General features: G+C 41.2%; 1 protein-coding gene across 4 annotated transcripts in view; it reads right to left on the bottom strand.

The window, feature by feature from the left end:
* CHCHD3 (coiled-coil-helix-coiled-coil-helix domain containing 3) overlaps positions 1-27,271 on the bottom strand; it is a 123,441-nt gene that overhangs the window by 49,909 nt on the left and 46,261 nt on the right. For 2 of the 4 annotated variants that reach the window (XM_040062652.1, XM_040062653.1), the window contains exon 5: positions 88-102. The exons of the other annotated variants lie outside the window; for them this stretch is intronic. In XM_040062652.1, coding sequence (XP_039918586.1) covers positions 88-102 — 15 coding nt within the window. The remainder of the gene's footprint in view (positions 1-87; positions 103-27,271) is intronic. 4 annotated transcript variants of the gene reach the window in all.

Genomic DNA, 27,271 nt, shown 5'->3' with positions numbered 1-27,271 from the left:
TAATTTTGGGGTTTTTTTTTTAGCAAATACCCGAGGAATACATTAAAAAGTTTGGATTTTCTCTTGTTTCCTTCTTCAACTGCTTACCTGTGCTTCTATGTCCTGAAGCATGTAAAAAATGTTAAAATTCAGATTAAATTTAATATATAATGGTGAACAGAAAGAATAATTAAAAAAAAAAAAAAAAAAACCCACATGCATGTCAGGTGTATCTGGAAAAATGGACAAAAATGCTTGGAAACTGTTGGGGTTTTTGTGCAATTTCTTCAAAAATACCCCAAAAAGTCGTATATTTATGAATCAAACTGGCCTCTGCCAGCCTCTCCATCAGAATCCCATGGAGCACATGCCCTGTCCACCAGCATTTAAATCAGCCTTGCCTCACTAATTACAGGTTTTCCAGAGCTCATTCCATGAAGCATTCCAAGGCCAAATTCCCATGTTTTGTGTCGATCGTGGTTTGTTTCTCCTCACAGTTAATCCCTGATGATGTCCCAGACCCCGTGGTTACAGAGCCACCTCAAATTCACTGCAGGTTTTGTGTCCCCCCAAACCATCCTCTCCCGAATACGGATTCGTGGAATGATTTGGGTTGGAAGGGATCTGAAAAATCATCTCATCCCAATCCCAACACCTTCCACCATCCCAGGCTGCTCCCAGCCCCAGTGTCCAACCTGGCCTTGGACACTTCCAGGGATCCAGGAGCAGTCAAGGTTCTCTGGAAACTTGTGCCAGAACACCTCACATTCCAGATCTAATATTCCGTATCTCATATGCCAGATCTCACATTCCAGATCTAATACTCCAGAATTAACATTCCGTAGCTCATATTCCAGATCGAATATTCCATCTCACATTCCAGATCTAATATCCCATATCTCACATTCCAGATCTACTATCCCATATCCCACATTCCAGATCTAATATTCCAGAACTAACATTCCAGATCTCATATTCCATAGCTGCAAGGTATCTTCATGGGTACCCAATGCAAATATTCCATGTCTAACCATCCCATGATCCCCAAAACACAGAGGATCTCCAGAACACTCCTGATGTGCAAAACAGGCCAGTGACAAAGAGAAGATATAAATGATATTCCACAAAGCTCAGGAGAACTCGGTTCAGGTTTAGTTCTTACAATCCAGTTGTGCTCCCCACGATTCTATCCACGACCTGGAACTAAAACTGACTTTGGAAAGGCAATGGGATGGAACAAAAAATGCACAACAGGTCAAGGGCACAGCAATGACAGAAGAGACAAAATTCATCCTTATCCTCCAGGTTTAAACTGAGCTTAAACCCTTTTCCTCTGTCTTGCCGTGATCAGGGAACGCAGTAACGTTTGTTCCAAGGACATCCCTCTGAATGGAAGATTTTACCCTGGAAATCTGATTTACTTGGGAAGTTGGTTCACTTTTTGGGTTGACTTTTGGGTTTGGTTCCCTGTCACCCCTCAAAATCATTAATCATCAAACCAGCTGGATTTTACAGCTCTACAGTGATACTGCCCATTGCCTTCATCTGCCACTGATAAGGGAGAAATACTGTATATAAAATAATAAATAATCTGTTCATCCAAAGGTTTGCTTCCCTGTGTTGTGAAAGTAACTGGAAGATTTGGTTGGCACGCAAGAAACTCAGCAAAAAAGAGTTTCTTCCACCCCTGACACTTGTACGGTAACGCAGACACAGCAAAGTTCAAATGAATAAATAATAAATAAAATGATTCATTTATACAGGAGACTATAAATATGCCAATAGAGGAGAACTGAGTGCCAAAATAACAACCTGTAATGTAATACTATATTTATGGGGTTGCAGCAACAAGATCCCTGTGAATGTCAATGAGCTGCAAGGAAATAATTAAGAATAGCCATGTTTTCAATTAGCTGAATGCTGCACTTCAGGTGTAAATGAGATACTGGAACAGGTTGGTTGTTTCTTCATGAAAAAACTCTGATGAACAAAACCTTTGCAAGGGTGTTTTCTAAAGAACAGCTCCAAAGAGCCATCTTTGCTTCCCAAACCACCCAAATTTAATTCCCGAAACAGATCGCTAATATTGAGTTCTCCACAATCCCGAGGAAGTTGGACCAAGGTTTAAAAGCCAACCTGGGTTTTGTTTTCAAAGGTAGCACCTGGATTTGGCACAGCACTGGTAGGAGTTGCCATCACTGAAAAAATGGATTTCTTCCCTACAAAAAAAAAAAAAAAATAATTCCAGGAATCACCTTGCACCTGACTGCAGGGACAGCTGCAGAGCCATCCTGTGACAAAACCAAGCCCTGCTCACACTGGATACCAACAAAAACACATTTATTTTGCCCTCTGTGAGGCGGAACAGAGCAAATAAGCAGCTGGTTGAAAATCTCAGTTTAATAATTAAATTTTTAAAATAAAAAAAAGGAATCTGTTGCTGGATGGAACAGGATTCCAGGTGTGTGTGGTCATAAATTGCTATTATTTAAGGAGCGGATTAAAAAAAAATCATTATCAGGTGGTTTAATGTAGGTTTGTAGGCAGATTTTAGACTCAGCCTTTGGCAGTCCCAGGTCCCTCAGCACAGATTCCAAGCTCCAGATTCATTAACATCCCAAAAATTAACAGTGGAACAGTTGAGATGGCTCCAGTTTGCGTTTTTCTGGGAAAAGAACGATCTGCTTCAAAATGAGAGTCCGGTTTGAATTTATAAATTATTAACATCCGTCAGGTGAAAGTCCTTTGAAGGTCTTGCTTCAGGGTCATCTCACCAAACACCAGGGGGTAGGTGGACACCAAGGGACCGGTGACCTCCCAAGACACATCCATGGATTCCAGACCTGGCAATGGGGCTGGAAGAGCTCCTGTCACATCAGGTTTGTGAGTGAAGAAGATTTTCCAAAGGAAATGCTGAGCACAGCAATGAGGGCTCCTCTCATGGGAAAGCCCACATGGAATAACTGCAGGTCTTGGGACGAGCCTGAAGGAAAAGTTAACGGATTAAAGGTTAAAAGGAAGCGGTGGTAGCTCCCTAATCACCATCCCACAGGAGATCTGCTGGCAGCTATGAGTGGGACCCACCAGCACAAGAGAGATCTCAAAACATGATCTTCCCAAAACGTGATCTTCTCTAAGCATGATCTTCTCAAAACGTGATCTTCTCACAGCATGATCTTCTCACAACATGATCTTCTCTAAACATGATCTTCTCTAAACATGATTTTCTCAAAACGTGATCTTCTTTAAACATGATCTTCTCAAAACGTGATCTTCTCTAAGCATGATCTCCTCAAAACATGATCTTCTCACAGCACGATCTTCTCACAACATGATCTTCTCTAAACATGATCTTCTCTAAACATGATTTTCTCAAAACGTGATCTTCTCTAAGCATGATCTCCTCAAAACATGATCTTCTCACAGCATGATCTTCTCACAGCATGATCTTCCTCTGCCACACTGTTGGCGGTTTTCTATGTCTTTTCCAACCTGAGGTTCGCTGGATGAGTATATCCATGAGATAAGAGCTAAGTGTGAATTCCAGAGCTTGGAATTCAGGTCCAAGCTGTGAGTGTCACATTGTAAAATAGTTTTTGGGGCATTTCATAAATCATGGTTTGGGCTGGAAGGGACCTTAAGGATCATCTCCCAAACCCCTGCATGAGCAGCAACATCTTCAAGTCCATCAGGCTCCTCAGAGCCCTGTCCAGCCTGACCTTGAATGTTTCCAGGGATTTGACATCCACTGAATTCCTCTCCCACTCACCGAGGTATAGCCCTGTGCACCTACATTTGCACATTGATAAAATCAGATAAAGCTTCACTGTTTGCATTATGATCAGCAAAACTGCTCTCCTCTTCCACTGCATGGAGTGTCCCAAGAAAAATAATTCCCAATTTCCACATTTAACGGATGTTGAACTGCCCGGGTTTTCATTTTTAACCCTCTATTTCTGCATTTAAATCCACACATCATTCTGAACAGGCAACACCAGGAACTTATGGATATTCTTGGGAACAGATGCTGGTCCCTTCCCCCTCAAAGGATTGCTTTTAAATTATCACTGTGCACAAAATCAGTCCTAAGCACAAAAAAATCATGTGGAGACATCACTTGAAAAGAGGATGCTCATTTCCACTTGTAAAGGTGGAGAATTGTTACGAATTGGAAACGGCAGCACCAATAATGCATCGTAAAACGGAGTCTTTGACAAGTGTAATTAAAACAAGCTTTTGTAATTACCATTAAATGTGCTACAGTACATTTTCTAAAAATAATGAAGTCCTAAAAGAGTGAGTCAAGCAGATAAAAAAGATCATATTGAGAGGAGGAGGCTAATGAAGAAAATTAAAAAATTGAATTTATGAACAAGTAAGGATCTATTGTAGAACAGAAGATGTGACAAGAAGCTTCATTTACTGAATCTTGTTATAGACCAAAAGAGAAAAACACAAATGTACAAATGCCAAGAAAAGAGTTACAGATTCCAATCTTAATGTGAATCACAGGAATACACACAGGAAAACCCACAGGAACGTTGCTCTCCAATAAGACAGAGATTCATTGGGGTTGCTGCCCCAGCAAGAAGAGCTTCTGTTACGCCAGAATAAAAAGCTGAACAAGGAAAATCTCAGAATCACGGAGGCTGGAAAAGCCCTCAAAGATCATCAACACCAAGCTGTGCCAAATCCTCACTTTGTCCCCAGCCCAGAGCTCTGAGTGCCACCTCCAGGGATTCCTTGGACACCTCCAGGGATATGCACTCCAAACCTCCATGGACAGACCCTCCAGAGTGTGGGACACTTGGAGGAGGAGGTGGATGATTTAGGAGAGCAGACACACACACAGAGATCCCAGGGGTTTCTGCTCAAGCAAGAGCAAGGAAGAGGCCACAGCTGGCACCCCAAGGGTTGAAAACCTCCCAGCATGGAGACAGAAAAGCTCTGCAGAGCCTTCTCCATCCGAAAGGTCCCTCAGCCCCTGTGCACGGACAGGGCTCGCGGAGGAGAAGCAGCAGGAGGGAAGTTCTGAGTCACCACTCACTTGAGAGGATCCCGGGTTCTTCCAGCCTGATCCCACCCCAAAACTAGGGCAGTAAAGTCACCCATTTGTACCAAGTGACCAGCAACGGGAAATCACAGAATCCCAGAGTGGCCTGGGGTGGAAGAGACCTCCAAGATCATCTCATTCCAACCCCTTCCACCAGACCAGGCTGCTCCTGTCCAACCCGTCCTCGTACAATATCAGCACTAAAGAAAAGCTGCCACTTCTCACCAAACTCCGAACAAACCATCTGGTTCGCTCAGCTTCAAAACAACAGACTCTGAAGACTTTATTTCCTTGCAAATAAAAATTAAAATACACTCATGACTATTCTAGTGATTAGCAACAGGCAGAAAAGCCTCGTGTTTCCATCCAACCGCGGTTCAAAGGAAAAAGAGACGCTGAAAAAAAATCTGAATTACATCTCTGCATGTCACTGGGAATGAAAGAAAGGCATGACTTATTCCTGAAACTCTATCCATGCTTTTCAGTCAGCCAACACAGTCCAAGGAGATCAAACATTTTAAAGACTATCTGTACTGCTGCCAGGTATTTGTAGCAATTCAAATATTGTCTCTAACCGTGGCTGACAGCTTCTGATGTTTCAGTCATATGTCAAATATGTAGTTTTTCACTAAATTGAAAGAAGCAGAGACTGCTCCATATGAGCCAAAGTGGATTTCTCTCTATAAAACAGAGCAAGAGGACAGTTATTCTGTAAAATTCAGGGAAAAAACTGTCAGTAAATTGATTTAGGATTGTGTTCTACTTCCATCTTTGTCGTTATACCGCTATTGTAGCAAATCATAAATATTTTTGCCATTTGTTATCGTGTTCAGGATTGATATTAATAATAATTTTGGAGAAATACTTTTAAATTCCCGGATTAAACAACTGAAGGGTAAAGAAAAGTTATTGCTAAGCACAGTCAGCCAGTATTTGATGCTTTTTTAAAACAAAACATGATGTAAAACAAAGCACTACCCTTTCAAAAATTCGCCACTGAAGTCCAAAACCAAGCCAGAGAGAAGAAATTTGCACCTCAGCTGCCTCATACCCAAATACTCTGAGAAAATTTTGAAATTTAAGCTTTCCACCTAGGACTCTTCATTCTTCTGTCCAAAACCCAGCATCATTTATCAACAGTGCTGCGTTATAATCATTTTAAAAGCCCCAATTCTTGTGCTTTGCAAACTGTAGATTCAACAGATTTCACATAAAGAGTGAAATAATTCTTAGGGATGCTGCATTAATAAAAGCCATAAAAATTCACCACCTCATTGAAGCCACTTCAAAGCCAATCTCATTTGGAATCCCATTGAAAACCTCCTGTATTTTGTGTTTATTAGAGGCCTCTCAGCATCAGGGGCCGTTCTCCAGAGTTATTTTCCATCTGTGAATATCCCAATTCTTCTATCAAGTGATCCAAACCCTGCATGAATTGTTACCATTCCCTCCCAGCACGAGTCGCCTCAATCTGTGATCCTGGGAACCAAATCCCACAGAAGGAAAACAGCGATGACGCCCAAAGAGGGAAAACCACTTTGGAATAGCAAATAAAAGGACATTTATTGCTGCTCTGCTATTCAAGGGATTGATTTCTGCTCAAGACACAGAACTGTGTAACTGCATCAGGTGTTTCTCAATTTGAACGATGCAACACAAGCAGAATCTTCATCTTTGGATGCTCAGAAAGGCACTAAAAATACAGACAATCTGTTGTCTTAAAGGTATTTTATCTGCGTTTTTCGGATTTTTCATCTTGTTAAATTGAATTCTTCCATTTAGTAATAAACAAACCATCAAAACTCATTGATTCTGTCTCAAATAGTGCAGCCATTTTATTTCCCACAGATTTTCCAATTCAGCTAGAGAATAAAAGAACTGCAGCCAGCAGATAATTTCAGACTGAAGCTGTAACTCAGAAACAAATTTATCTTTAAACAGAATATTCGACTTAACGGTGAAATTCAGAGATTAACCCCAGCATTGCCAAGGGAAGATAATTTTGGAGAACTTTTGGAATGTCCAACTTTCCCCAAAGATGTTTTGGCATCGAGACACACAAAAAAATTCACACGGTAAAGAAAATATTTACGGGTAACTGGCATGCATATATATGATTTTTTTAATAACCAATTAATAAGTCAAGTTTTATTCTGTTTCATTTTTTTCATCACTCTGAAAACTCAATTCAAACAATTAATAGGACAGTTTTTAATTCTTCACTTTATACCCATAAAATATTTAACTAAGTGTGAAAATCCTAAGTTAATACCACATAGTTACCATAACTCTTTAAATTACCACCCCCAAAAAAAGATCCAGCAAAGCCTTGGGAAAGTGGGAGAACACAGCAGGATTTAATGCTCTTTGTATTTTAATTACTAAATTACAACGCCGGTCTTTCAGCGTTTTCTTTACAGATTGAACACCTTATTCTGAAATAAAAGCACCAGAGAATTATTACCTTGAGTAGAACAGCTCTGAAAGGGGCTGGGATTGATTTATGCATCGATTATTGGTGAGCATCTTCCTTTTATATAATCCTATAACACGTGTCATTGAATTTCTGTGTCCAACTTCCACTCACTGCACTTTTATTTCTCTTCTCATTTGATTGCAGAGTCTCCAGGGCAGAGCCTGGAACTCACTACACATCTGTGCAGTGTTTAACATAATTATACTTCAAGCTCTGCTGGTGTTTGTGTTATTCTAACAGAAATAAATAATATTCTAAGCACTGAAAATATTCAAACTGGATAAGAAAAGCAGATTTAATGCAAGACGGGAAGGGAAACAAAGACTTGAGTTTTGTGAAGACCAGAGCAGAAAAATAAATTACAATAATTTATTTTTTTTTAAAGCACTTGCCCTGCTCAGATGGCGAATGTCTGAGTGTGCCAGGAATTTGGGACTGGGCAACTAAACAAACCCTCAAACTTATGAATATAATTAAGTAACTGGAGGCTGGAAATACATGGAAGAGAGGGACTGATGCTCGCATTTCTATTCCATGCTCTGACATCCCTGTCATGAACATTTGCTGATACAACATTTAAAGGGTTTAACACTGCAGGGATTGTTCCAAAAAAATGGTTCTACACTGTTCTACTAAAATGTTTATACAGTTTAGTGTAAATTTTTTGTCACACTTGGAAAGAATAAACCAGCTGTCCAACAGGATATTCAACAATAATTCAACAGCATTTTATGCAGTGAAAAATGTAAAGCAAGTAATAATGAACTTCAATGAAAATTTCAAGCGTTTCATAGAAATTACTGGATTGAAATGGCCAAAAAGATCAAACCAGAGAAGATCATGGCAGGTAAAATCCCAGAAGGGTTTGGGTTGGAAGGGACCTTGAAGTGCCGCCCCTGCCATGGCAGGGACACCTTCCACTGTCCAGTCTGGCCTTGGACACTTCCAGGGATGAGTGAAAAATAACTTGGAAGCAAAAGTCAGCACCAGCCAAGTGAAGCTTTTTTATCCTGACTATAAAGCCCCAGAGAAAAACTTGATATTCCTGCAGGAAAAGCCAAGGAAAGCTTGTCCCGTGTGTTAAAAGAGCAAAATAAAAACAGGAGGGGATTTATGAAGGAAAGGGGAAGGAGAAGACAGCACCACACTGAGATCACAGTATTTGATATCCATAAAATTCAGATCCTCCCAGAGCTCTGGTCACTCTCTGTATATTTATATTCTGGTCACTGCAGAGAAAAGCTTCGGAAAAGAAAGAAGCTGGAGATACATAAAGACCAAACCCCTGAGATGAGCTCTGTGTACAGCAGAGAGGTACACAAAATAATTAAATGTTCAGAGAAGGTGAGCCAGGCTCTCCTATTTACTCTCTCTCATAATACAAGACCGAGGAAATATTCAGTGAACAGTGAAATTGAAAAGCAACAAATTTGAAACCAATTAAATGCATAATTAACCTGCAGAACTCATTGCCACAAGTTATCAGCGAAGCTGATCACTCAGCAAAACCCGAAAAAGTTGAGATGTTTGTATTACGTCTGAAAACATCCACACTTTTACCTTTAGCTGCCTCAGACTCTGGATTCCTTGGAGCACTAACCATCCTTTAACAATACAATATTATCCTAAAACAATTATGAACAATGAAATCTGTCATCTGTCAATTATTGGAGATCATAAGCAGAAGGAAACTCCAAGAAACTCTTTAATTCTTGTGGTGCCTGACAAAAACCCTGATTTGAGTCCCAAATTTCAGCCCCTCTCAGCTGCTGTGATGTTGTTTTCAAGTTTAAAATCCACTTTTTTTTACCACACTCAAGATGAGAATTTACCTGAGGATGACAGATCCACACCCAGAGCTTTGTGCAGAGCAGCCTCCCCTCGCTCGGGGCAACAGCCAAACAGGGTGAGGAAGTGCTGTTAAATGGAACTCAAGGCATAAAACAAAACAAAGAATCTCATCAGCAGGGAAAATAAGAGTTAATGAGGAATTTAATACTGCTGAGGCACAAACCCTGACTGGATCCAATGGCTTGAGCAAGTCTCTGCTCAGTGAATTTCTGACAATCAGCTTCATTGCCCTGAACACAGAGAAATCCGGGCAGCAAGAAGAGCAATTTCCAGCCTGAAGAAGAACGAAAGTGCTGAGAAGCCCATGGAAGGCAGGGACAGTGATTCCATGTCCCAGGTTCACCAAAGGAAACCACCACTAGTGGCTCCTCAGGCTTCTCCCTTCCCATTTCCACTCTGGGAGAAGAGAAAATTCCAGGGAGAGCCTCCAGCACATTCCAGGGCCTAAAGGGGCTCCAGGAGAGCTGCAGAGGGAATGGGGACAAGGCCTGGAGGGACAGGACACAGGGAATGGACTCAGATTGGAAAAGGGGAGATTTGGATGGGATCTTGGGAAGGAATTCCCGCCTGGGCTGGAATTCCCAGAGCAGCTGTCGCCGCTCATGGATCCCTGGATTGTCCAAGGCCAGGTTGGACACTGGGGCCTGGAGCAACCTGGAATGGTGAGAGGTGTCCCCACCCAGGTAATCCGTGGTGCCCTTCCTGCATCTCCCAAAAATGACCCCAAAATTGAGGAAGCGTCATCCCGGGTAGGAGGACGAGCTGTGCCCTCGGTTGAACTCCTTGTACAGCCTCAGGAAAGATTCCTTTCCTTTCTTTTCCTTTTTCAGGCTCTCAGGGACGTTTGCCAGGAGTCTGAGGGCTGTCTGTGCAGCACGTGGAGACTCCACAATCCCCGCATTTTCTCAAGGAATACCATTATTTTAATATGAACGTTTTTTTTCTTTTGTGGGTGAGTGAGAGCATCTGGAAGTGAAAGCAAACACTTAGAAGTGCTTTCTAAAAAAGAGGTTTCATCCCAGTCAATAGGATGCTTCAGGAAAAGAGAAGCTACCAAGGTACTTCTATAATAATGGGGGAAAAAAATAAAAGAAAAAAAAACAACCACCCTCTTTTGGGAGTAGCAAAAAAATGTCGATTTTTACACAATCTTTTTGTGCTGGCCAGCGCTATGAGTGCTCGAAAGCAAAGCTCTCTGCTGGGTTTGTGAAGTGTTACTTTTTTTTTTTTTTCCCTGCATGCCTCCAATCTATTTGTCATGCAATACAGCCTGTCCTAGCCCACGGTGAGAATTAATGCTTAATTTTCTAAACGTGGAGAGCCACACCAGCTATTTGCACAAGTAATGGCACTGGTATTTGCATGAAATTGAGAACGGCAAAGAACTGTTCAAATTAGATTAATCTGGAAATGATGGAAGAGTTACAACTTTGCTCTGTCCTTTAAGAGGAAGTGGAAAAATCTACAGAACAAAACATGACTGATCATAAATGGAGGGAAGTATCTCATAAAATGTTTATTCATCCTTTCTAAGGCAGAGTACACGACACCCTGCTGAGGTGCAGGTTATTAAACAAGATGTGGCTCTGCAATGAAACGGGAAAAACACCTGGGCTAGATATTGAAGGAATTCTTCCCTGGGCTGGAATGGAATTCTCAAAGAAGCTGTGGCTGTCCTTGGATCCCTGGAAGTGTCCAAGGCCACGCTGGACGAGGCTTGGAGCAGCCTGGGACAGTGGAAGGTGCCTCTGCTCACGGGACCTTCAGGTTCCCTTTTGCCCCACTCTTAAAGAGATTCTCCTTTTTAAAATTTTTAGGGCTAGAGGAGTAACAAATACAACTGAGGTTAACAGATTTCAAAATGAAATTTCAAAAAACCATACATTTTTGCAATGCAGGGAACAAGAAATTACATTTAATTGCCTTGCTACTGTCAGCAAGTTATCCCATCCATCAGCATGATAACTCAGATATTCGAGTTCACCTGACACTCTGCCTTTATTTAACACAGATACCCATGGATGGAGAGGCTAAAAAAACCTGGTTTTCCAAGAGAAATCGAAAAAAATACATTTTCTTGTAATAAATCTTATTCTGTAGCAACCTCTGACCATCCAAAATGATATAAAAGTTATTTATATGCAGGAAAATATTCACAGGGAACTTCTGGTGCATTTGGAATAATGGAATCACAGAAGGGTTTGGGTTGGAAAGGACCTTAAAGGAGATCCAGTGCCACCCCTGCCATGGGCAGGGACACCTTCCACTGTCCCAGGCTGCTCCAAGCCCCAGTGTCCAACCTGGCCTTGGACATTCCAGGGATCCAGGGGCAGCCACAGCTGCTCTGGCAATTCCAGCCCAGGCAGGAATTCCTTCCCAAGATCCCATCCAAATCTCCCCTTTTCCAACCTGAAGCCATTCCCTGTGTCCTGTCCCTTTAGGCCCTGGAATGTGCTGGAAGCTCTCCCTGGCTCCTTCCCTTCTCCAGATGAGCACCCTCAGTTTTCTCCACAGCAGAGGGGCTCCAGCCCTGATTTTAAATACAGAGAAAAATCTGTCTTTCCTTTCCAAACCCAGTCAGTTCCTGGCAATGACAATTTTTCACTCCTCTCTTTATTCCATGAAGCTCTGTCAGGCATTTCTCACATTCCACTCAATTTCCAGGTGGACAGGGCTGGATTTTCCATGCTCAAGTTAAATTTTGCACAGAGATCTCGACAGGGAAACTCTGGTAGAAGCACAATTTTCATCCCTGCCAGTGACTTACAGCTCCCAGACATTCCAGGGGAAACCAGGAATGGTGAAATCTCTGTTACGTGGAATATCACCCCAAAGTGCACAAATTCAGCTGCTATCAACTAAAATTCAGGACAGTCTTGTTTGCTCCTGTGAAAGCTTAAACTGTAACACAGAGCGAGCAATAATCTTATTTAATGATGGGGGAAAACCTCATATCTCCTGAAACTTAACTGGAGTTGATTAAGGAAAAAAACAGACACAGCAGTTTTCCCTGAAATGTAAGCTGTGAGGGTTCAAATTCTTAAAAGAAACATGAATTTCCCTTTTTGTAAATCTGGAGCGAAAAATCCAAAATGCACGTGGTCTGTGCTCCACGTAAACAGAGCTGCTGCATCAATGATGATTTAAAAACAACCAAAAAAACCCACCAAAACTGAGATAAAATCAATGAGCAATTCTCAGAGTGGAATGTGCCTATTCAAAGCAGACATCTTATTTTTATTATGTTTGATTTTTTTTCCCTGTCAGGGAGTTGTGGAGGTTTCACCTTTCAGTGTTTTTACTTCTGCCAAAGTCTACATTAATCTAAAAAAACAGAGAAATATTCCAGACAACACATTTTTATTCCCAAATCAATATTCCAGCAGTAAACAAGTAGATTTTCAAGGAACCACAGAAGTATTTAATGTTCAAGATGCCCAAATTAAACGAGAGCAAATAATGAAGCTGTGGTCAAGTGACATAAAAAATGCAGGCAGGGATTTGGAATTCTTAATTCCACCAAAATTAAGCAAATGAAGCAAACAAAGGTGGATTTTTTGGTTTGCTTTAGGCACACAGGTGGATTTTTTCCTCACTCTGAGTATAAAATTTTGCACATCTGTTGTATGATTAGAAATAAATACATTTCTATTATTTATTTATATTTATATTTATATTTATATTTATATTTATATTTATATTTATATTTATATTTATATTTATATTTAATAACTATAAATAAAATAGTTTATTTTATTCATTTATTTTTATTCCTGTCTATACTTCATTTACTACTTAACTACAAATCTACCTCTGAATTCTGTGGCACCAAAACCAGACATTGATACTTCTACAGTGTTTTTTGTTTATTTTTAATATAACAGGGAGTGCCAAAGTCCCTGAATATTTCATTTCCTCTTCGCTCAGCCCCTCAAAAAACTCCAAAGCTTTAACACAAACATTCCCAAACTGCTCAAAAGTGACAAAAAATATTTTAAATGCATTTTTTGCACAACAGGAAAGAAAATCTGAAGACAAAGATTCACCCTTGTAGCTGGAGGTATAAAATTGTATAAAATAACTGATAAGGGCGCAAGCACAGGTACACTCAGGATGTTTTGAGCTCCATGAGAAGAATCATTTTTATCCTCCTCTTCCCTGAGCATAATTTAGTTTTTCTGTCTATTATTTAGGGGAGGAATAATTGTGCCAAGGATTTTATTCCCCTCTCCACTTGCAGGTATATTTGCACGTAAAAAAAACCTAAAAAAATTATCAGAAGTTGAGTAGCAGAGATGATAAAACCCCAAGCACAGCTCATCTCCTGCTCCTGAGATGTTCCCAGAGCAAGACTGATAAAACAAGAAGACACAGAAATGCATGAACTGTGGAAAAATGGAAATAAAATGGGGAAAAAAAATGAAGGATCTGACAAAGAAACACAGAAAGCTGATAGAATTCTTTTCCTGAAGGCTGCAGAAGGTTTGCTGGGGAGGTGGGTGAGGAGCTGGAAGACAGCAGGGTTCTCCCTGAACATTTATTCTTCCCTAAGGAAGCCAGAGAAGGAATTGGGGCCAAAACTCAGGTTGGAATCTCCCTCTTCCATTGGGATAAATCCCTGCCTTAGCAGGAAACCAGGAATCCTGGAAGGAAGAGCACGAGGCCGGGATGTGGAATAAGGATGGAGGAGGATTCCACCTGGCTTAATTCTTGCCTTTGGACACCAATAAGGAAATGGGAAAGGAGCAGAAAATCCTTTTATAACTGCAATTTTATAATTCATATCATTCCAAATTTATAATTTATAAAAACAACTGGACAAGGGGAGCTGAGCCACCAAACGACCTCTTCCACCTCCTCACAAGATGGTTCCCTCAAGGATGGAGTGCAGGAGGTAAGAAAACCTTTTTCTGGTCCACACAAGCTTTAAAAATAAGATTTCTGATGTGCCATCAAGGAAAAGAACCAAAAAGGAGCAAATCAAGGCAAGAAAAGTTTCAGCTGAGGATAGACACAGTCAAAGGTGACAAAATTCCAAATTACGGCTCAAGAACCCCATTTACCAAAAACACTGGGAATTGCACGTGGAAGAAGGGGATTTTCTTCTTTTCTGGTGGATTTTTTTTTTTTTTTCTTTTTTTAAGATATTGATGGATTTTTTAAAATTAAGACGCACCCACAGCACCAGGAATGGGAGAAACAACAACCATGCTGCTCTTTTCCTCGGCATGCCTGCAGTAAAATGATCTCAAATATTTCTAGAGGTACAAAAAGAAAAAGCTGTGAAATGCTCAGAAATTCATGATTACTCTTGTAAGCAATTCAAAGATTGCCTCGGTATTAAAAAAAGCCCCTCTGGATAAAAAGGAATAAAAAAACATTTAAGAGAATAAGTTAAATGGAGTAGGTTAATAATTTGTATTATCTTATCACTGAGGTTTAGACAGTCATAAACCCGTAATGGCAGGGAAATTTAGATTTAAAGGAGAAATTACATCTAAAACCTTACCCACTTGCCTGAATATTAAATTAAAAAAAAAAAAAATTAATGATCTGCTTATGAAAAATATCAGATCAGAACCGTCTGAGCACAGTGCAGGGGGAGGTCGGATTCCCATTTATTTCAAAACCATTCCCAGTGGTGCTCATGGCTAATGGGAGCACTCTGGAATTCCATCAATAAAAGTCGTTATCATAAAAACCTGGCTCCACTCTGCCCTACTCCTTTCTCCCCAAAATGTTGACTAATTTATGTAGGAAAAATTATTTCCATTTTGGGACAGGTCTCAAACATCCCTTCAGGCTTAAAGAGCCAAGCTTCAAGGGATCCTCTTTTCCAAAATTGTTGGTGCTGGCCCCAAAATTCCTTAAAAGATTCACAAGGAACAAAAATTATGTGAAATAATCAAGTTACAAACATCCTTATTTAATAGCTTTGAGTGTTCCTCGTTAGCACAACTTTTTCCTGCTTTAAATAAACGACAGAGTTTTTTGTTGGGTTTTTGGGGGGTTTTTTGGGGTTTTTTTAGAACTATGGAGTCTACTTTTATGTAGAAATATTAAAAATATAAAAATAAAAAAGCCAAGCACTCAGCACAGAACAGAACCCAGCCGTGCAAGCTCCATTTGCCCAGAGAGAGATCCAAGGCAGGAACAAATTTAAGTTAACCTTATTATTTGAAGGTCCAGGACTGGAAAGAGCTGTTAAACATTTGTGGGGAACCTGCGACACTTTGATCTGCATTGTCACACAAAAAGCAACATGATGTTTTCAAATTCAAAGCATCCCTAATAAATGAAAGCAGGGCAGAGAACTCCAAGGATTAAATGTGTTCAGGAGAGTCAGAGGGTGAAAATAAATAAAAATTAAGAATTTTCTACAGCACTCTCCCACTATATCAGATCCTTATTTTCCCTTAAATTTAAATTTATTAAATTTAATTTAAAATTACGTAAATTAAAATTACTTAAATTAAAATTACTTTTAATTACTACATCCACGAAAACTACGGTGGAAGGAGGAATGCACAGCAGAACATCAGCTGTGCCTGATGTCATTCTGCCCCTGACTCCAATGCAACTGTGACTAAGAATTAAATCAATCCAGAAACAGAAGCAGGAACTTTTCTGTTCTAAAATTAAAAATCAGAGGGCAGGAGTTTCATTTTTCCACCTGTTAGCAGAGCAGGGTTAATTTAATCCATTCCTCTGTATTTCAATCTCTATTTCCAGAAAGAAAAACTGGCAGTGACAATTTTATACAATATTTGATCAGCACTGATGCTGGGAATGCAAAGCAATAAATGCTCACTCTTATAAACAACCCAGGTAATGTGTTAAATACATTAAAATTAAAATATTATGCTAATTCAACTTCAGGGAAACTTTGAGCTGGTGTCTTCAAAACCCTTTTTTATTAATTTTTCTGTGCTCCAAGCAATATCTTAGTGATGATCATGTGAAGATCTCCACCAAAAATCATTAATTAATAGTTTTGGGGAGAGGTTTTTGTTTGGGTTTTATTGGTTGGGGCTTTTTTTCACAGAACTAAGCTTTTTCCACTATTTTAACCCTCTCAGAAATATCCCCATCCCTGGAGGTGTCCAAGGCCAGGCTGGACAGAGCTTGGAGCAATCTGGGACAGAGGGAGGCGTCCCTGCCTGTGGCAGGGGTGGGATGAGATGATCCCAAAGATCCCTTCCAACCCAACCCATCCTGGGATTCTGACTGCTAGAAACAGATTTTGAGGAAAACCAATCCCCTCTAGCAGAGGGCTGGAGCTGGATGACCTCCAGATGTCCCATCCAACACCAGCTCTTCCGGAATTCCATAAAGACGTTTTTGCTTTTCTTCCTCAATAACTGTCACCTATTTCGAGCTGGCAGTGCCCCCACTCGTTGTTCATCCATTTGGGGCAAACTGGAAGTTCTCAGGACCGCCCTGTCCAGGCTTCTTCTTAAATACTGAGCCAGCACAGCTTGGGGGAGAGAAAAAAATTCCTTCCTCAAAGGGTTGTCCAGGGCAGTGATGGAGTCCCCATCCTGGAGGGGTTTAAAGCTGTGTGGAGGTGGCACTTGGGGACACGGTCAGCGGTGGCCTTGGCAGTGCTGGGGATGGTTGGATTCAATCTTGGAGAGCTTTTCCAATCTAAATAATTCTATGATGATATGACAGCGCTCTAAAGTGCTGCAAAGTGCAGATGATTGTCGTTAGAGGACACAAAAAGAACGACCTCACACAATTTAAGTGGTCAGGGCAAAAAGATGGCAGGTTTATTTTCGACCTTGATTTATATAGATTCTGGACAATGACCAGGGATTGGAGAGTGAGGTCGCCACCTCTCTGACCCACTGGTCAAACCAGAAGTCCATCAATTGTACCTCCTCCAAGGAGGAATGCGAAAACAATTGCTTTTTTTAAGTGACATGCGTGAGAAACTCCACTACAAAAATGCAAACAATCAGAAGGCTGAAAGAATAGGACAACTGAAGAACATTTCATTCTTAATATCTGTAGGTATATTTAAAAAAATGAACGATCTTGGCTTTGCAGAATTCTGGACTGGCTCTGGTACCATCCCAGAGCTGAGTGCTAACACCCCAAATTGACGATTTGGGACCAAATACTGTGGTCAGGTACAGTTTGTTAACGAAATATGTTTTAGTTGAACCGATTTTTTCACTTCTGCTTGCAAGTTTGAGCTCCTTTGATGTTTTCTGCTGCAGAATTCCAGAACTGGGCAGCGCTGAATTCGAGGCAAACTCCCAGAAATATCTTAAATCAAATCTGATGGAGTTATAAAAGCACAAATTCTTGAGCTGCCTGAAGATACCAGTTTTTAGCAGCCCTGAATGCAGGTTCTTTCTGGCTATGCTTGGGGTTTTTTTGGTTATTTCTTGTTGTTCAGTAGTGCTCAACACCCCACACCTCAAATTCACAGCTTTTTTCCCAAGAAACAAAAGAAGGAGCAATTTGGGGGTTATCTGCTTCAGCAGCCATCCCTGGAAAAGGATCCCTCTCCAAAAATGAGCAGAGGCTGAGGCACTGAAAACAGCAGCTGCTTCTCCATCTCCACCAAAGGGCAGCGCCTGAGCTGAGTCCTAAAAATACAAACTCAACCTCACCAGAGCAAGCAGAAATAACCAAAAATCCAAGCACAGCCAGAAAGAACCTGCACTCAGGACTGCTATAAACTGATTACTTCAGGAGCAGCTCAAGAATTTGTGCTTTTGTAACTCCATCAAATTTGATTTAAGGTATTTCTGGGAGTTTGGGTCTTCACCTGGATCTCAGCACTGCCCAGTTCTGGAATTCTGCAGCAGAAAACATCACAGTGAACTCGAACTTGCCAGCAGAACTGAAAACAGCAGTTCAACTAAAATTCAGTCAACAAACTATCTGACCACAGTATTTGGTCCCAAATCATCTGTTTGGTACCTTCCTAATGCACATTCTCCCTTTAGCTTCACTATCAAAAATAAAAAGAAAAATCACCTTTAGAGACCACAAGCATAAAACAACCAAAGAAAAACAAAAATATTTTGCTACTTTAGGCCTGGTCTAGTGGAAGGTGTCCAGGCCATGGCAGGGGTGGCACTGGATGATCTTTAAGGTCCTTCAAACCCAAACCATCCACCAAAACCATTATTCTATGAAACGAAAACAAGTTTGGATGAAAAATTCCCTCCTCTCATCTACACCTGTCCTTTGTGCCCATGAAAATATTGCAGACCTGGTGGTGACAAGTCCAGCACACCCAGAACGCGGTAATTTTCCTCTTCTCACTCCAATTGCGTTGAATTATTACCTTTTATGTGGACAACCGTTACAGGGGTGACACCCAAACGATCAGGGAAGGTCATGTAAAAGGAAATTAAAGACAGGAACAATGATTATGGACAGAAGGCTCGCTTTGATGAAGCTCATTCTCTTAAATTATTCTTTACCTGAGCCCCCATCAGCGCTCACCAGTTCAAGTTACAGCCTGGTTTCCTCCAGGAAATTTTTATTATTAACTGCAGCTCTTAATATTAACTTTGCCGAGGTAAAAAACAAGCGGATCGAGACTCAGCCATGTTTCGAAATTAAAGTGCCACTGCAGGTCGTGCTAAAAAAATAAAATGACGGAAGAAATTCTGTGTGCAAAAAGATCCTTCCCAACCACTGAGTTCAAGAGCCTGAAAAAGATGCAATTTCAGGTAATTCTGTGCATTTTTAAGGACTGGCAAGAGGCACTGAGATAAAGAAATCCTCCAGACACAAAAAAAAAGGAGCATTCCTGCAGGTGTAGAGTTTTTAATGGGCATGTTAAAAATTAACCCAAAAATAAAATACCTGTGCTGGGGGAAAAGGGATTCCATGGAGTGATTAGTGCAGGACTGGAATTGCTAAACTCTCATCCACAGGTTTTAGTTCTCCATAAAAGCAGCCAAAATTTTTTTTTTTTTTGAGAAATTACATCTTTAAAACTGCTCTTTTCTTTTCAAGTACAACATATTGTTGGTCTAAGCCAAGTTCATTCTCTTTTTATTATACTCAATTTGAATTTCCAAATGAAAAAAATATTTTAAACAGTAGAGAACTGTTAAAATACCTCTGTGTGTAAATATTTAACTCAATATTGGTTGTATTCTGGTTATTTTCACACCCTTCAGCTTGAAAATAATTTCCCCCGTAAGCAGAAAAAGAAATAAAAGGCAACTAATAAGGGGGAAGAAAAAGATCTTTATTTGCTTTCTGAACTATTTTTCTCTCAAAGCTTGACAGTTTGTAGCCCCTCAAAGCCTTTTCTGACTAAAGATATTAATGAAGAATTCTGGAAATTAAAGCCAGAACGTTGCTGCACTGCAGGGATTTGCCACATGGGGGATCCCAAAGTGAATGGACTTGAAAGGAAGTCAGGGGGAAAACAGCTACGAGATGATGACATGGAAAAGATAGAAAATTCAGGGTTTACATTTAAAAAAAGGACAAATCCAACCAAATGTATAAAAACATGGAAATGTGTTGTTCACTAAGCAGCTTTAGAAAAATATCCTCCTTTTTCCCCTCCTCCAAAGCCACAGCTATGCAGGTAAATTGCTTCCAGCAGTGTAAAATGATAGAAAATGTCATCATTTTATTTCTTTTCAGTATTTGAATCTTTTCTATTTTTCAGAGATGTCAACTTAAAAATGAATTATCCATCTGTAAATGCATCCCCACACAGGAATGGATGCATGGACACTAGGACACGTGTCAGTCCTCTATTTCATGCTAAATATTTTCACTATCATTTCAAGAAATCACACTTATTCACACCTAGGAGTAAGTCTGAGGTCTAAACCAAAGCACATTTCATTCCTTGAGTAAATTAAATTTTGTTTCACTTTGCTGCTATGGATGTGGGGGCAGGAAGGAGGAAGAGGTTTTTGCTGGAACTGAGATTGGTACCAATAATTTGGGCATTAATTTGTACTTTTTATATTCCCAACACCTTTAACATCCCATAGACTCCAGCAGATCACAGCACACAGCAGGCAGCTGCTCTCAAAGAGAAAAATACATGAAAAGGCCACGTTTGAAAACATTTACTGTCCACGGGAAGTGATAGAAGACATGGATAAAAATCCCATTTTTTCATCATTATATGTCACTGCCTGTTTATTTTACTTTGTTACCGATTTGGAAGGAGATCTTTCTGAGGCCAGTACTTGATAAAAACTGCACTAATCTAAGTGGTATTTTTAAAAGTATTTTAGCCTCAGAATAATTCAATTACAGAATCATTGAATCATTCAGGTTGGAAAAGCCTTCTAAGATCATCCAGTCCAACCATCCCCAGCACTGCCAAGGCCACCAGTGTTGCATGTCCCCAAGTGCCACCTCCACAGGGCTTTGAAATCCCTCCAGGGATGGGGACACCAGCATTGCCCTGGGCAGCTGTGCCAGGGCTGGACAACTCTTCAGGGGAGGAATTTTTTACCTAATTTCCACCCTGAGCCTCCCCTGGCGCAGCCTGAGGCCATTTCCTCTGCTCCTGTCCCTGTTCCCTGGGAGCAGAGCCCAACCCTCCGGCTGTCCCCTCCTGTCAGGGACTTGTGCAGAGCCGCAAGTTCCCCCCGATCCCACTTTTCTCCAGGCTCAGCCCCTTTCCCAGCTCCCTCAGCTGCTCCTGCTTCTCCAGACCCTTCCCCAGCTCCATTCCCTGGACCTGCTCCAGCCCCTCAAGGTCCTTCCTGAACTGAGCACCTCAGAACTGACCCCAGGATTCCAGGTGGTCCCTCAGCAGTGCCCAGCACAGGGGACAGTCACTGCCCAAATCCTGCTGGCCACTCCATCCCTGCTAAAATCCAGGTGCCAGCAGCCTCTTGCCCATCTGGGCACACCTGGGGATGTCCAGCCACTGTCACCAGCACCCCCAGGGCCTTTCCCAGCTTTCCAGCCCCTCTGCCCCAGCCTGGAGCATTCCATGAGCTTGGGGTGACCCAAGTGCAGGAGGAGGAGCAGCCCCAGGCCCCACTTCATTCACTCAGACTCTGCTTCAGTCATGCCCACGAACTCCAAGACAGGAATTTTGTGGCTCCACCAATCAGTATCACAAAGCAGGTCTCAAATAAACTCTGGCTGCTGCACCAGACCAGACCTAACCCAAAAATACAATTCCCCAGAGCAGCATTATGATAAAAAGCAACAGGGTCACAATTTCCACTTTAGACAGAGCTTAGTCCTTGCCTAGGAGTCATTAAAGCTCCACGCAGAGATGCAGACCACAACTGATGTTCATACTGATGTTCATTCCACATCCTCTGCTCTGAAGGCAATCCAAGCCTCCCCTAAGCTCATACTGATGATTAATTTTAGGCTGAGCTTGTACTGATCTTCCTCTCTCTGTTCTAACACTCAGTCGTCACAGTACACTGGATTTCAACAATACAAGGAAAGTATTTTTCTCATTTAACAGCAAAATTTCACATAGATCTTCACACCATAAACTGCTACTGTATTCTACCCCAGAAAAAAAAAAAAAAAAAAAGAAATAATTCTGTGACTAGTGTGAGATAATCTACTTAATTATATATTTAACTTGCAAAAGCCCTTTGAGAGCCCCAGAGATAGCATTCATTCTATGGAAGCTCTCTTTATTAATAAAAGTACTTATCCCAATTACTTTGAACTTCTATAGACAGTGCCTTATTTCAAACTATTTTAATCAATCCTCACAAAATCTCTTGGCAACGGCCTGCAGAAGTACACAGAGGCAAGGGAGCTGTGGTGCTTCAGTGGAGCTACCAATTCTTTATGTTTATTATTCATCCTTACTATGCTTTTTAATTAATCACACAAAATAAAACCAATGTGCTTTGCCAGCCTCCAAGTTCTCCTTTATTAAAAAAGTGATTACATCCAGTAATCTGGAGTTAATATTAGACAGGCTTAGAGAATTTTCCAGTCTGTACTACTCACAAAGTAACTAATCATTGCAGGAGATTTAAATTAATTTGGGTCAAATGAGATCCAAGATATATCTTCCAGGTGCAGCTGCTCCCTCTGCAGAGGTTACTGATCCCAGTGCCACGGGTCTGGGGTTGTTCGTGTCAATCCAGCGGCGAGGGAATGGGATTAGCTCAAACCATTCATTCCAACTTTTCCAGGAGAGGGATAAAGCTCAAAGCAAATCAGGGAAGTGCTTGCATGAATGGCTGCTGGGCCGCTTGGTGAGCGACACTCAGCTCCTGCAAGGGAAACAGCAGGAGCTGCTGGAGGCCTTGATTTCCTCCACTGACATTCCTGGGTGGAGAAGGTGCTGGACAGAGCCCATCCAGACAGGAAATGATGGGGATGAGCCGTTGACTCCTTGTTTCAGCTCCCACCCTGCCAATAATCCTGAAATTATGGGCAATGGGACAGGATTTCCTCTGGAGCCAGGTTGTGAGAGCTGGCGGTTTCCAGCCTGGAGAAGAGATGGATCCAAACAGACCTCAGAGCCCCTGCCAGGGCCTACAGGGGCTCCAGGAGAGCTGCAGAGGGACTGGGGACAAGGCCTGGACAGAACACACGGAATGGCTTCCACTGCCAGAGAGCAGCGCTGGATGGGATCTTGGGAAGGAATTCCTGCCTGGGCTGGAATTGCCCGAGCAGCTGCGGCTGCCCCTGGATCCCTGGAATGTCCAAGGCCAGGTTGGACACTGGGGCTGGGAGCAACCTGGGACAGTGGGAGGTGCCCCTGCCCATGGCAGGGGTGGCACTGGATGATCTTTAAGGTCCCTTCCCACCCAAACCATTCCAGGATTTTGTCTGAACACATTCATTCTCTGTAATCATGGGGATGGAATGGGACGAGCTTTAAAAATCCCTCCCAACCCAAACCACTCTGCGATTCCATGATTTGTATTTTATGGAGTCATTAATACATTTTACACAAGAAATGACAAACCTCTTAAAAGCACACAGTTGTCTCTTCAACAGAAATTACTTATCATAAAATCCAAAAAGAGCTTTATTTTACAAGCACCCATTTCACCTCCTACTGAGATCAAGTGATCTCAGCCTGGCCGTAGGGGTTACTCTGACTTGTTTATTCCATCTTTGGAGCCAAACCCAGCTTGAGGACAATGAGCAATGCCAGATTTTCTCCAGCTGACAGCTCATGCTAAGCTAAGCCCAGGCTGGTGTCCATTAGCAGGAAAAGTGGGCTTGCTCAGGCAGAGCTCTGCTGGTGGTGCCCATGTGGGAGCTCAATGATTTAGCAACTGCTCAACCAGTCATTAAACCATAAAGGCCAGACCTGAAAGCTGCAGCCTTTTGAAAGCAATAACCATCAGAGCTCCCAGCACCAGCGGAATGATTCCCATCTCGGATCATCAGCGCTGTCTGTGCCATCATCCTCTCCCTTCCCGTGGCTTCAGCCAAATCACCCCCAGCTCTGTTCCTCACTGCTCACTCTAAATGCCCGGCCCTCACCAGATCTGCAGCTATTTCTTATCCCGAGATGGGGATAAAGTTTTAGCAGCTCTGTTTATTCATTCCCAGCCTGGCTGTCACCAGGATATTTAAAAAAAAAAAAAAACCTCCACCATGTAAAGTCAAATAAAACTTGAAAGACTGGCCAATTGTTTTCTTCCCATTTTTTACACCAAAGGCTGCATTAGCTAAATTTCACGATTCCCCTAAGTGCCTTTAAAATTACAAGCAATTTAGACTGTGATTCACTTTCATGCAGACTCTGACTGCATGCAATTTTTTCCCCCCATCTCAATTATATCTTAATATTATGGGGGCTGAAATGCATTAAATAAATCATATTTCATAGTAAAGCAATAATACTTACATGCATTTTAGAAGAAATCGTCCTGCGTTATAAATGTATTTATAATGTCATTACCTTATTTTCCACATTGACTGAAATATTAGACAGCAGCCACTGCTCCGAGCTACGGATGGAAGCTTTTAGCAAACCTTATGTTTATTCTGCTCTGGTAATTAGCTGGTTTAGTTAATATAATACAACGTTTACAAACAGCAATTTATCCAATATACAAACTCGCTCCTGTAATTAGTGAAACATTGTTATTGATTAAGATTTAATATGGCTGTTGCTGTTTCTGCAATGTTCTACACAAAGGGAACCGTCACTAATTTGTCCGAGGACAGTTCCCCAGTCAAAGTCATCTCCTGGCAGAGGACCATGAATTTCATTATCTAGAAAATATTTTCTACAATATTCTACCCAGGTTTAAGCTGTTTTAAAGGAGCAGGTAACAACAAAGAGAAATTGAAGATATAATTTCACACCCACTCTCTCACAGAGACCAAAACTACATGATCATTCCTTTAATGCAAAAGAAATTTATGGTGATCTTTCTATTATAAAGATGCACTAAATCTACACAAAAATACTTTGAAGAACACACACAAAAAACCCAAAAAATCTCTGCCATCATTTAAAATTCAATACTATCATGGTATTAAACACAAATATCAAGTGTTTTATCAGTAAAATAATGAGCATTGGAACAGGGTGTCCAGGTGAGGGGTGGAGCCCCATCCCTGGAGGAATTTAAAGACATGTGGAGGTAGCACTTGGGGACATGGGGCACTGGTGGCCTTGGCAGTGCTGAGGAATGGTTGGACTGGAGGATCTTAAGGAGTTTTCCCACCCAACTGATTGTATTTGGTGTAGGAGTATAAACATGAAAACTGATTTGTCAAAAAGAAGATTCTTTTGGGAAATATAAAGTTGTTGTTATGTCTCAGGTTGCAATTCAAGATGTAAACAAAAGAACATACTCTATCACCAGCTGTTAAACCAGCTGGGGCAGTGTTTTTATCTCTTCCAGGATCCATCCTCCCTGCAGGGGAATCTGCTGTTCATGGGCCATCGAGGCTCGGTGCGTGCCTGAGACAATTCCATCGCGCCAGGGGAGGAGCCCGGCATTCCCAGTTGGATAAAAGCTGGGATTGGGAACAGCAGCACAGCCTGTGTGCACTGGATTGCCAGAGAAGAACCCGACTCAGCTCAGCACCACTGGAGCTCCAGAGGGAAACTTCACCCTGCTCCAGGATCACTGCTCCAACAGAGCCACACCCGGTGCTGCAGGAGGAGTTATTGGGGCTGCTCCCAACACCCCGACCAACAGCGTGTAAGGCTGTGTTCTGACTTTGTCAGGGTTTTCTTTTTGTTTGCTTGTTTTTTTGTACTACTACATTTTTATTTTCATTTTCCTAGTAAAGAACAGTTATTCCTATTCCCATATCTCTGCTTGAGAGCCCCTTAATTTTAAAATTCTAATAATTCAGAGGAAGCTTACATTCTCCATTTCAAGGGAGGCTCCAGCTTTCCCTGGCAGACACCTGTCTTTCCAAACCAGGACATGTTATCTCATTTCTAAGTTAAGGATGAACTCCCACAGCAACATTGGAACCTGAACTGTAATTTACATTAATGGGATTCTGGATTCATCCTTAAATCCAGCACCGTCACTCCAAGTCAGATATCAATTCTGGACACTTCTACTGCATCACTCACTGGATTAAGCAGTTCCCTTTTAGGAAAATCACATTTTATACTTTTATTAGCAAAAGGAAATCAGGCAACTTCTAAGCGAAGCCTTATTTTAGCCTCTTAGATTTTCAGATCAGGCACCACCACTCAGGAAATACAGCAGTAACACTCTCTGAAGCACTAAAACACTGTATAAATAAACAGAACTAGTTCTCTATACAGACATTTTTCTACAATTTTGAAAACTTCAGTCAGCTTTTAAATTCCAGTTTTTAAAAATGCTGCTGTCCAAAACACTTCAGTTTTGTTGTTTGGGTTGTTTTGGTTTTTTTTTAATCTCCAGGCATGTTTTATTTTTACAATGCTATTTTGTTTGGAGAGTTTTTCACTAAGAAAAAAAGAAGAAATTTTCACTGGCAAAGCAAAGGGCATATTTAAGAACACAAAATATTCTAAAAGCCTTCCTGTATGCTTGAGAAGATATATGAATTATCTAAAAGTTCAGTATAAAGTAGAAAAATCATCAATATACTGGTCTGGGAACAGAGACAGCCTCATAATATTACATCAGGTGTTTAGACACTTCTGGAAATTCTAGAAAGAACCAATAAAAATTAGAATATTAATTAAAATGAGCAAAGAAACTACATATATACCCTGCTCAAGTGGGTGACATCCCTGCCTAAAACGGGGGGGTGGAATTAAATCATCTTTAGGGTCCCTTCCAATCCAAATACATTCTATAATATATTTTAAATCCATTCCTAGATACTTGTGGAACACAGAGCAAGACTCAAGGACTCACTTTTGAATGTACTCTTATAATTTAACCCAGCTGCATCCATGTAATGACCAGGGGAATATTGCGGGAACGAGGTTTCCGTTACAGAGAAAGTCATGAAAATGATGATATCCATTAAAATGCTCCGAAAATGTCGAGTTTTATCATCTTTGCAACAGAACAGAGCAGGCTGAGCATAAATTATTTATGATGTGTAACAGTTTAATGGAGTATAAAATAGCTTTTTTTCTTCTCACGAGTAGTACAAGCCCTGATTTTTTTTTGTTGTTGTTGTCAGCTCCACACTCGGCGATGTGCTCGACCCATTTACAGCTGTGACATGCAACAATTTGTAAAATTGTTCTATAGAAACTCTAACTTAAAGGAATGACTTACACAAGCTATTTATTACTCTCTTAAAGTGCTATCATAGCATCCTGCCCAGAACACAGCAGGAAATTCCAGGAAAGCACAGGCAGCTCTTCCAGAAATTTAGGGAAACCCTTGCATTGAGAACCTGAAGCACAACGACAAAATCTCTCTGTGGGAGGGGGCTTTAAATCGATTCTCCCGTGGCCACATCCATAATTAATCCTGCAGGACATGCCCCAATCCCAAGGAATGCAGGAACACATAGAAATTTGGGAT

This window comes from Hirundo rustica, chromosome 4 (assembly GCF_015227805.2).
Source record: "Hirundo rustica isolate bHirRus1 chromosome 4, bHirRus1.pri.v3, whole genome shotgun sequence".
In the NCBI taxonomy this organism is placed as follows: domain Eukaryota; kingdom Metazoa; phylum Chordata; class Aves; order Passeriformes; family Hirundinidae; genus Hirundo; species Hirundo rustica.
Note: the sequence above shows the minus strand (reverse complement) of the source record. Positions and strands in the feature narration are given on the sequence as shown.